We start from the raw sequence: 12716 nt of genomic DNA, 5'->3' as shown, positions 1-12716 counted from the left end.
CCAACTCTCTGAAGATCGCACCACTTCCCAAGGTCTCCCTCAAGATTCTGTATTATCTCCTCTTTTGTTCAATCTCTTTCTGGCCCCTATTCTTCGCCAAACTAGTAACACGGTACGGGTTCTTTCCTATTGTGATGATTTAGCCTTCTATATTACTTCTATCTCCCCTCAACTTGCTATACCCCAACTTATTTAAGCTCTTACCACATTCTCCACCTGGTGTTCCAAACATGGCTTAAGAATAAACTGGAATAAAACTTCCTTTCTGGTTTTTACCCGAAAACGCACTCCCGCCCTACCCTCCCTTACATTTACTGGTATTGCCCTTCCTCGCCGTCCCTCTGTTAAATACCTCGGAATCGTCTTAGACTCTTCTTTACGTTGGACCCCCCCATTATCAACTTCTACATAAAAAAAACACCCTCCTTACGTTTAATTCGCTCTATTTCCACTTCTACTTGGTCTACAGATTTCCGTGTCCTCCTCCAGTTACATAAACAGGTTTACTTACCTATTTTAACGTATGGTGTTTTTTTTTCTATCTTCTTCTCCTTCTAGGGTCTTTCAAAACTTCCAATCCCTTCAATACACTACTCTCTGCCGTACTCTTAGCCTTCCTTCCACCACTGCTGTTACTGCGCTTTATTCTGAGACCCGAGTTCCACTCTTAGCAATTTAGTTGAAACGCCTTTGAGACAAATTCTGTGTTCAACGTTTCCAATTTACCCGATCTTCTCTCCTCCCTAAACCTACTTTGCTCCGACACCTTCATACAGGCCGCAAATGTTCTCCATATCTCGCATCTCTCACTTTCATATACACCAGTTACCTAGACCTTGCACCACATGTTACATATCCAGCACACGTATACTCTCCCTTCCCTAATAGCATGTTGGTTTGCAGCAAGTCTTTCACTATATTTGATTTTAACTTGCTAGACTTTCCGTGCACTGTACACCTGCTGCAGGCTTTTTGAAAGAGTTACCCGCAAATGTCGTAATTTGATTTTCACTTGCTGGATTTTACTTGCCTCGGAGGCTTGCTGCAACTTTGTAGCAAATGTATCAGTTCTAGTTTTTACAAACAGGTGGCACAAAAGTCTAATCTTAGAAATCTCACCGCCAGGTCGCCATTTGTAGTAGGTGCGAAGTGTGTTGAAGCATTAAAACAAGTGGATAATTAAGATACTTACGTAAGTATCCAGTATGTAGAGACAATTTATATTTTAAACGTGTATTGCTTGACACAGTTGTTGAGAAAAATATGCTGTGTGATTGTTAGTATACAGTAAATGTTCAGTTTGTAAAAGGCATGCAATGCAAGTATATACCTGCAGAAGACTTACTACACTCACTTGCTGAAGACCTGCTGTAGACTTGCAATGCAAGTATATACTTGCAGAACTTACTGCAAACTTGCTGTAGACTTGCAGTGCAAGTGGTATCCTTGCAGAGACTTGCGTGAAACCTGCACTAACTTACTGCTGACTTGCAGTGCAAGTGGAAACTTCAGTAGGCTTGCTGTGCAAGTAAACCCCTTGCAGAAACTTGTTTTGCAAACTTACCATACACTTGCACTGCAGGTATGCTGCAAGTTCGAAGAGCGTCAACTAGGAAGTTTCCATTAAACTTGCAGACTTGCAACTCAAGTCTGCTGCAAGTTTGCCAGACTTGAATTGCAAATCTGCTGCAAGTTTGTTGCATGTCATTTTTGCAAACTTGATTGCTACTTCCATGACTATCCTTTTTTTTTCCCAATCTTTTTCTATCATTTTTCACCAATACCCTCCCGTCTCTTACCAACATTGTTTCTCCTCTTCCATATCTCCTCTCCCTCAACACACTGTGCATTTGTGCTCCGATGGTTCTGGCCAAGGCTTGCATTTGGGACCAGCCTTTTACGATTCCTCTCTTCAGCAATGTTTCAGCTTTAAACTGTCCCATTATGTCACTACTTTTCTCACTGAAGCTTATGCCTTATTTGCGACTCTTCTTCATTCTCTTCAGTATCAGTATCCATCTATCTGTATTGCCACTGATTCTAAATATCTCCTACAATCCCTACAATGATCTTATAACGAAAACTGTCCTTCTGCAAAGTTTCGTCGCGTACATTGGAGCAGTCACAGTTAAAGTTCTTGTGCATAGGGAAGTGAAGGAAACTCAAAGGGAAGCTGTAGCTACTGAAAAACTTAAGGTGCGTGATGATAGTAGTTATTTAGTAATGCATGTTGATTTTGCAGAAAATTGGTCTGTAATACTGCCTGGGGAAATACAAAGTTACCACTGGCAATCCAACCAAATCTCAGTTACATACAATGGCAATGAAATCCGATCCTACGCTGTTGTTAGTGACGATGAAGTACATGACACCACGGGCGTCTCTGGCGGGGGGACGTGTCCCCCCAAATTTTGAAGTATCAAATATTCAATACTTTGTTCTAATTTATTTAATAATGACAGAATAGCATTTAAATAATAACAATAATTATGTTTATTTGTAATATAAATTTCAGACTGAAACGATTAGGCTATAACAGAGTTCTTGATATATCTCAGGGGTTTCGTGAAGGTAAGCAGAAAGGTAAATGGAATCGAAGATAATAAAGAGGTTGGGCCAGGTAGTACCATTTAAATCACTTTCTTTGATGTCCCCCCCCCCTTCAAATTTTACATGCCAGAGACGCCAATGCATGACACCACCCATGCTATATACGCTATGAAAAAAAATTGAGGAGCACGTTAAATTGGCAAGCCAAGCAGAAATAATGAAGTTGACAGTTGTGTCCGATGGAGCAGCTAGCCACTTCAAGGACCGATTTCAGTTTCAAGAACTGAGAAATCATTCGTATAAATTTAAACAATGGCTTTTCACAGCAGCTGGACATGGAAAAGGGCCTGTGATGGCATTGGGGGACTTTGCTACATATCACAATCTCAGCAAAAGCGCTACTGAAATGATCAAGAATGCACAAGACTTTGCATTAACTGTGCAAGATTATGTACCTTTAATTAAAATTATATTATTACGAAGTTCGGATATGGAAGATTTTCGAAAACCGAAAGTGTCGGCATGGCAAAATGTTCATCCTATTATAAGTATTCAGAAATGTCATCGTTTGCTTTCCCAGGACAACAAAATGTACTTACCTCGCAGTCAATCATGATCTCCACGAACCAGAGAACATTGGGACAAAGTATGTTGGGGATGGCTTTGTGCAGTTAAATAATATTATGTCTGGTTGCTTTGTTACTTGTCTTTGACAATGAATGGTGGGTGGCAGCTAAGTTTTAACGGTATGAGTTTCGTGATGTAACTGTCATGTTTATGTTACCGCATGGGCCTTGTGGAGGTTCTAGATTTCCCGCTGAGCACATGAAGGAAGAAAATACATGTTCCATCCCACTAACATACATTTTAAAAGTCGTTAACACACCTGTATCGGTAGGCAGCACAGGGAGGTCACACAAAATAAGTGTTTTTGATACCGAGGAAACCATTCGTCGCTTTTCATGGAGGACACACTAGTGGTAAGTATTTATATTTGCATATAAACATTTGTGTTTGTAAGCATGCTAGCATATTATTCCCTTATACACAAATTGTTCCATTGCGTTATTACTGGACGGGTAACAGATTTCCACTGTGCAGCAGTGTTCATAGTCGATCTCATTTTGCGGATCAATGTTGTTTTCTGTTTTTCGATCAATATAATTTAACGATAGTAACTAATTTACTGTATCAGCACTTGTTCTGCGAACTTCGCAAAGATGAGAAATGAATTATTGGAGACCGAAGCATCGCCTTCCGTCAAATTTCAATATCCCGCGACTTGCCTCGTGAACACAATTTTTCGGAGGAAACTTTTAGCCATAAAATCTAAACAAGTGCATGGTCGAACATAAGAGTCGGTGAGCCTTTAGAACACATACATAGCTCATTTATACTGAAAAATATTTTTTGAAAATACGTTTTCTAAGAAAATGGCGGACTTTGCGAAAACGGCCAACTTTTCGTTGTTGTTACTGCTAAAATAACAGTCACATCATCTTTAAAATATTTTTGCGTTAAAGAGCCTAGTCATGCCTACTCAGTTTTAAACGACATATTTATATTATATTATATTATATTATATATATATATATATATATATATATATATATATACAGGGTGCGGCACGTAAAACCGGCCCGTAAAGTGAACACATAAAATGAAATGTAATGTATTGAATATGACTACTCACCTTCACAGCAGGTGCTGAAAGTGTCCTCCGCCCACTTCAACACACATGTGAGCACGATTGAGGAGATTCATATATACCCTTGTCAGTTCTTGTGTTTTAATGCTATTGGTGACATCCTGGAACCTGGTCTTGAGTTCTTCAATTGTGTGTGGATTTGTTATGTATACTCTTCCCTTTAACAGTCCCCATAAGTAAAAATCACACGTGGACAAGTCTGGTGACCGAGGATGCCACAAGCCTTTGCTGATTGTCCTGTCTGGTGTAAACATCTCATGCACAAGGGACAATGATGCAGCTGATGTGTGGCATGTTGCACCGTCCTGCTGAAAGTAACATAACTGACGCTCCTCTTCGGTCAAGTGTGTATAAAACTCCTCCAGGATTCCCATATACACGTCACTGTTCACTGTCGTCTCAAAGAATATGGGCCCAATAACGCGTGTGGCGGAAATCGCACACCAAACACCAATCTTCTCATCATGCAAGGGTACCTGGTGGATTGCGTGTGGATTTTCTGTCGACCAATACCGGTTGTTTTGGGAATTTACGTACCCAGACAGGTGGAACCACGCCTCGTCACTCATGATGAGCATTAGTGGATCCAAGAAACCACTGGCAACATTGCTCAACAGCCATGAACAGAAATGCACCCTCTTCTGCAGGTCAGGCTCCTTCAGTTCTTGCACAACACTTATCCGGTACGGTTTTAACTTCAGTCCCCTTAAAACACGTCTGCAACTTCTCTCACTCGCATGAACCTGTTGACTCAATCTCCTGGTTGACTTTCGAGGACTTCTTGTCATCCTGCATCTTTAATTCAGGTGTGCAGACAGATGGTCGTCTGTTCCTGGGAGCATTTTGAACCGATCCTGTACGCCGCCATTTTTCAATCAATTCCTGAATGGTGATTTTGCTGGCACAGAACGTCCTGGAAATTTCTCCCGAAATAAATTCTTTGTTTTCACAAAAGATCCAGTGAGAATGAACCCTTCAACAATGGCAACACGCTCGGGTATCGAATACGGCATTATCACACACTGACACTCACCCGGCTTAACACGAGGCCTTTTTCTCAACTGGTTTCGACAAGTTTCACTGGCTGCGGCTGCACGTGACTGCTGCAGGTCACGTAAGTCGACCCGACCTCGACACGCCATCTCTTGGTAGGAAGGTAGATTATTTAAGTGTTGCCAAAAACACAATATACCAGAATATTACGACGGGCCGGTTTTACGTGCCGCACCCTGTATATACATATATATATATATATATATATATATATAGTAAAACCTGTCTTCAACGGACCCTTTATTAAACGGAAAACTGTCTTAAACGGAAATATTTCACGGTCCCATGAATTTGGGAGAACAAAACGTGTAAAACTCCCTTCATTAAGCGGAAACTGTGTTACACGGACAACGGAAAGAAAAATAAACATTTAACGGAAAATTCTGAGTTCCGGACTACAGCATTTAGAAGATGTTTAGACATTCTGTGAGACATATACATTACACTGTCTGCGATAAAATGTTCGTTCTTTTGTTAAATATTTCTGGACAGTGTTGACCTTCCCCAACCACTACTCATATTCACCCCCCACAAATTGTCCTTAATCCCCGCAACTTGATCAAGAATCATACGGAATGTCGGAGAGAAGAAAACGAGATAGAGGAAGAAGAGGAATACGATACCGAGTTCGAAGAAGAGTGTAGAATAAATACATATCAAGTTTCTCTCAGAAGTTTAAAGGAACTGCAAAAATTTGCCTTACGAAAAAATGATTCTGATTCACTTTGTATAATTTCTCAGGCTAAAGTGTATGCGGAAAGTCAAGCAGCCAAGCAACAATGTACACAGAAAACCCTGCTTAGCTATTAGAAAAATAAAGAAAACGTCTGCATAGCATATTTTGTATTCATTTTAACTTTTTTATGTACTTATTCGTAGACGAAAGAAGTACTGTAATCGAACAATGTACGTACAGCAATATATTTTCTCAGTATGCCCCTTTATAAGCATGTATTTAAAAAAAAAAGAAAGGAAAGATCTACCTCCACTAAACGGAAACATGACTTTAACGGAAATTTTTGCAAGTCCCACTCGATTCCGCTAAAGACAGGTTTCACTGTATATTGTTACGGAAAAGAGGGAAAACATTCCGAAATCGTGCAATTTTCAAATTTTTTTCTAAAGTTGCCACAATTTTTGGACACACTGTATACAAGACATGGGAACAACCACCTGATATCACAAACTACACACAATTCTCTATTAGACAAAAAAGAAGAATTATTACTTTATGTTAATTTGTTGCTGAGATATGCTTCGTCAAAAGTAGTACAAAATGCTAGGCTACTTTATAGTCTTCAGCAATTACCGACAATGAACTTGAGGCGGCAATATCTCAGAAGATTTTTTTTTTTCGAGAAAATAAAAAATACGGGTTTCTTAATTTTCCACAAGGAACTCTCAAAAAAACTAATTACCAAAATCCATTACTTCACCGGTATATTTTTTCTTGACCTGCCTGAATTGAGATGGAACGCATCAGTTATGGATTTTTGGCGTGAAAGGATGTTGCGTGTAGAAGGCGTATTTGGGATATCAAGTTCGCAGTTTCTCCGGTCTCACGTGATTAAAGTTTTAGAAAAACAATATTTAAAGAACAAGCCTTGTCTAAATAGTGCACAAAATTCTGATGTGGGCGATTTACAGTTCCTGACTGGTGGTGCATTACGAGCTCCTTCCACCTGATCAGACAATCACCGATGACCTCTACTTTCAGCAGTTGCAAAGAGTACACCGTGTATTGAGGCAGAAGGGTTAGCATTGGTGAATCGCGAGTGTTTTTTTTCCTATATGACAATGCCAAGCGACATGTAACAGAAGGCCCGGGGGCTCTTTCAGCAACTTGGCTGGGAGGCTACCATGCACCAGATTCACCGGACCTTACGCCAATAGATTACTACCTATTTCATTCCCTTGACAACCATCTTCGTGGGAGATCCTTCGCAATTGAAGGAGATTCGCTGAATACACTCACGGACTTCTTTGCATCCACAACCGTCAAGTTTTGTCACCAGGGTATTGTGTAGCTGCAGAAACGTCTCGTACCTCGAAAACTAAAGAAACGTACCACTAAGTTGCCCTTTATCAATGCTCTAGAACAGCAAGAACTTTTTTAGTTTACTTTTGTTTTTTATTTATTGTTTGTAAAATAATAAAAATATCCATCGCATAGTCTTGTTTCCAATTGACGTATGACAAGGCAGTGAAAAATAATAATTATATAATTGAAAAGTAAAATAATTCTATCAGTGAAATATTGTCTTACTTGAAATGTCTTTATGCTAATGTAGCGGCATCGCATAATTAAATTTGCCTGATGATGCCGGAAAACATTTGTGTGTTGTGATTGTGTGTCTGCGGGTATGAACATAGCGACATAACTACATTATCTACAATGAAGGAACATGGTTAATTAGAGTATTGGTAGGATATGAATTTTTGTCCACCTTATCAATATCCGTAACTTGTGGGAACACAAATGTGTTTTTCGTACTCTAAGAAATTCGACATGAGCCCTGCTAGCCTTATCGACGGCAGTAATACGACCGATATAAAGTTGTTCATCATAATAAACAGCATAGTACTTCTTTTTCAATCTTACGTGTTAATAATTGACATGATATGGTTGGAATGTCATTGTCCACTCGCAGACTCCGGTGAGAAGAATCCTGGAAGTGAATACAAGGTGTGTGAGAAAAGTAATGAGACTGGCAACACTGCAGGCGATCTAGCAACGTTGTGTCTACCGGCCTGTGCTAGATTGGTTTGTTTATCCCTTCCACTTCCTCAGTCCGAGTTACAACTCCGTACAGCTAACACATTATGTTGACAGCGCCATCAGTGAAGTTGTTTTTTTGTTGTGTTACAGAAATGGAGCATCGGAATTTAGAGCAACATTGTGCAATGTTAAACTTGGTGAATCCACGAGTGTGACTTTTGAAAAGTTGAAACAGGCCTATGGGAAACATTGCTTATCAAGAGCACAAGTCTTCCGCTGGCACAAATCATTTTTGGAAGGCCGAGAACGCGCTGAGAATAAAAATAAGAAAATAAAATAAAATGCCAAGATAATCACATTTTTATGGAATTAAATTGACCAAACCAACTTTTAAGTGAAAGTATTGGAGATGATGAATTTTCAATTAATCCTAAATCGTTAACCTATATCAATCTCAATGTTTCTCAACCTTTTTATTTTTATTTATTTATTTATTTATTTATTTTTTTTTTTTTTTTGTGGGTAAATTATAGATTTTCAGTCAAGCACATACAGCATCATCCCTATTTATCTTAGGATCATGGTTTATACCACATTCTCTTCAGAATAGAACAGCCTTTGAAATGGTAATATTCACATTTCTCTATCATGTCCCTGAAGCGGGAAATTTTGAGAAATCGGGATTTTTTTCTAAATTAAAAAAATGATCCCCTCTGGACTCCCCTGTGTTAACGCACAATCTCAAAATCAACTGGAAAATACTAAGGATGTACTAAATGTGTGTAGAAAACTTCAAGCTTCTTTCCTGAATAGTTAGAGCGGGGAAAATACTTAACGATGAGCTAAGAACATCCCCACAGTGCCTCAGATGACCTGGATGTAATATAAAAATTTCTTCAGACATCCCTGTTTATTCTAGGATCATGATTTGTACATTCTTTTCAGAATAAACAGATTTTCAAACGGTACCATTCAAATGTCTTCATCGTGTATCTGGGGCGGGAAAAATCACAAAAAAAAGATTTTGTTAATTTTTACTTTTCACTCCTCTGGACCCGCCAGTTTTAAGGCAGAGATCTGAAAAATACAAAGGGGTGCACTGAATAAATGTGCAAAATTTCCATCTTTTAGGTGCAAAATTAGCCCACTTAAGTACCCCAGATTCCCGTATAAAACAGGATCTCAGGTAACAGTTTCTCGAGACATCCTATTTATCCTGGGACCAGTGGCGGATCGCCTCCCCCCAAAAGAGGAAACGTTCTTATTTTATATATATTTGGTCTAGGAATTAATTCGTGCGGTTTTACAAGTGATGGCGTAACTAGCTTATTGTCCCATAGTTTCGTTGATCCAAACATGCGTTGAAAACTACTGTCATTGCGCATCTTGTTTAGCATATGTCAGTTGGTTGAAGCGGAAGCAACAATATTTTTTATTCAAATGAAAATGACTCATTTTGTGCCTGATAAAGTGTTTTTGCGGGAGTTCTTCATTACTTTAACATGAAGAAAAGTGCTACCGAAAGTCATCGTATTCTGATGGAAGTGTATGGTGACCATGTTCTAGTTGAGCTAGCGTGGCAGAAGTGGTTTGCACGGTTTAAAAGTGGTGACTTCGGCTTGGAAGACCAAGAGCGACCTGGACAGCCAAAGAAAATTGAAGATGGTAAATTGAGACCATTGCTTGATCAGGATTCGTGTCAAACGCAGAACGAACTTGCAGAAGCATTAGGAGTTAAACAAACAACAGTTTCCAAACACCTGAAAGCCATGGGAATGATTCAAAAGATGTCACATTGGGTTCCACATGAATTGTAAGAAAGAGACGTTGAAAGAAAAGAAAGAATGTTTGCGTATTGCTGCTTCAAAGACAGAAAAGAAAGGGATTTTTACATCGAATTGTTACTGGTGATGAGAAGTGGATTCATTACGAGAATCCTAAAAGAAAAAAGGCGTGGGTGAAGCCAGGTGAACCAGGTCCTTCACAACCGAAACGAGATATTTACGGTGCAAGGTTATGATGTGTATATGGTGGGATATGAAAGGTGTGGTGTACTATGAACTTGTGAAACCTGGTGAAACTCTTAATGGACAACGTTATCGACAACAGTTAATGCGTTTGAAGCAAGCTCTGGCCCGTAAACGACCAGAATGGAATAACAGACATAATAAACTTATTTTTCAACATGATAGCGTTCAACTACATATCGCAAAACCGGTCAAAACCTATTTGGAAAATGTCGGATGGGAAGTGTTACCCCACCCGCCGCATTCACCAGACATTGCTTCTTCTGATTACTACTTGTTGGATTGCATGAATAACAATTTTATTGGACAGCGGTTCACTTCTTCAGGAAATGTCGCAAAATGGATCTCTGATTGGATTGCTTCAAAAGCTGAGGAATTCTTTCTAGACGGAATCCGTAAATTGCCTGAAAGATGCGAGAAAGTAGTGGCTAGCGATGGACAATATTTTTGTTAACGTATTAATTTATTTTGTTTTTGAAATAAAGCTTCAATTTTTGATTAAAAACCGCACGAATTAATTCCTAGACCAAATATATATATATATAAATAAAAACCATCCCAGAGTTTGAAGCTTTAAAAGTAGCTCTAGGTAGCAGTATGACAACCCCCACCCCAAAGTCGGTCCTGGATCCGCCCCTACCTGCGACCATGGTTGTACATCATTCTCTTCAGAACAGAACTGCCTTTCAAACAGTACTATTTGTATGTCTTCATCTGAAGCAGGAAAACAATTTTTTTTGTTAGAAATAACTTTTTTTTTTTTTACTTTTTTGCTCCTCTGCCCCCCCCCCCCTGTTTTCACGCAGAAATCTGAAAAATACTAAGGGGTGCACTGAACGTGTATGAAAGAAATAATAATAGGCATAACAAAAAATATATTCTTAAATTTATTACGGAATACGACACTACTGTTTCACAGAGGATCGTCCCCGGTAGTAGAGGGAAACAAAGCAAGGCCTTCTCGGTCGTCATCAAATGAAACCGTTGCAGGATAGGAACCTGGAATGTGCGATCGCTGTTACAGTGTGGAAAACTGAAAAACCTGAAGAAAGAAATGGAGTGCATGAAGATAGATATCTTGGGAATCAGCGAAGTTAGGTGGCCTGATGGAGGAGACATGTGGAGCGGGGACTTCAGAATGATTTACCCGGGAGCTTTAAACGGTACAGCAGGAGTCGGTTTTGTCCTAAATAAGAAGATAGGACAGAAAGTTATAGGCAGATGGAGATACAATGAAAGAATAGTAATGTTGAAGATAGCAACCGAACCGAGGAATATGACAATAATCCAGGCATATATGCCTACATCAAGCTACACAGATAAAGTAGAAGAAACCTATGAGCAAATAGAAGAAGTATTGATTGATGAAAGTTCAAGACTAGGACAATCTAATCTTCATGGGTAACTGGAACGCAGTAGTCGGCGAAGGCAAAGAAGAGAATGTAACTGGGAATTTCGGCCTAGGAGAAAGGAATGAGAGAGGTGCATGATTAGTTGAGTTCTGCAAAAGCCATAATCTGATTGTAACAAACACACTCTTCCGAACAACCACTAAGAAGAAGATATACATGTACAAGACCAGTAGACAAAGAAAGATACCAGATAGACTACATGTTGTTCCGACGAGCATTTAGAAATCAAGTTAAGAACAGTAACAGTTACCCAGGAGCAGACGTTGACTCATAATTTAGTTTTGATGAAGAGCGAGGAAAAGAGTGATAGCACCAAACAGAAGATGGAACACAATCAAGCTTAGAAGAGATGAAAACATTAAAAGGGAATCTGCAAATGCGACAGACAATGTAGCTTAGTAGAGGATGACCGACTCGAAATGGGAAGCCATGAAATCAGGGATTACAAAAGCTGCCGACGACACATAGGAAAAGAAACGAGAACCCAATATAAACCCTGGTTTACAGCGGAAATATTGGGAATGATGGAGCAAAGAAGACAGTTCAAGATAGCAAATAAAGATGAAGAATACAGAAGGTGCAGAAATCACATCAACAGAGAAGTAAAAAAGGCCAGAGAAAACTGGATAAACAACTTGTGCAAAGAAATTGAGGAGTATATTGTCAAAGGCAATACAGAAAAGGCATATAGAGATTAGAAACCAGTTCGGTGAGAAAAAGAAACGCACAGACACTATTATAAATAAGGACGGGACAACGCTAATAGAAGAGGAGCAGATTAAAAGATCGAAGGAATATATTCAAGAACTCTACAAAGGAGACAGAGAACGAAGAAGAGAGAGAGGGAGGGAAGAAGACGTCGAAGAAAATGAATTAGGACCATCAATTTTACAGCGCAAATTTGACAATGCTTTGGAGAAAATGCAACATGGTAAAGCCCCAGGAATAGATCAAATACCAACGGAAGTGATTAAGAATCGCGGAACAGCAACAAAGAAGAAACTATTTAATCTTATAATGAAATGTACATCTCGGGAAAAATACAAAGACTTCGAGAAAAGCATACTGGTGCCCATCCCTACGAGAAAAGGCACACGGAAATGCGAAGAACACAGAACGTTAAGTTTGCTTTCCCATGCATCAAAAATACTGGGCAAAATTATCGCACAGAGAACAGAAGAAAAAATCGAAAACTGCTATCCGAGGACCAGTTCGGATTCAGGAGGAAAAGAGGAACAAGGGAAACA

The 12716-nt window shown here is 39.3% G+C and overlaps 1 protein-coding gene across 1 annotated transcript; it reads left to right on the top strand.

Moving 5' to 3' along the window:
- The first annotated feature begins 11111 nt into the window (after positions 1 to 11111).
- On the top strand, positions 11112 to 11462 carry LOC145692251 (protein CFDP2-like). Its single transcript, XM_081767547.1, has one exon. The coding sequence runs from the start codon at positions 11112 to 11114 to the stop codon at positions 11460 to 11462; it is 351 nt and encodes a 116-aa protein (XP_081623673.1).
- The last annotated feature ends 1254 nt before the right edge of the window (positions 11463 to 12716 follow it).

Source organism: Thermobia domestica, chromosome 8, assembly GCF_964235325.1.
Source record: "Thermobia domestica chromosome 8, izTheDome1.hap1.1, whole genome shotgun sequence".
Classification (NCBI taxonomy): domain Eukaryota; kingdom Metazoa; phylum Arthropoda; class Insecta; order Zygentoma; family Lepismatidae; genus Thermobia; species Thermobia domestica.
This window is presented reverse-complemented; position numbering and strand designations above follow the sequence as displayed.

What these genes read in the sequence shown, in the direction of transcription:
- LOC145692251 (XM_081767547.1), top strand. Translation starts at nt 11,112, where the DNA reads ATGGAGTGCATGAAGATAGATATCTTGGGAATCAGCGAAGTTAGGTGG.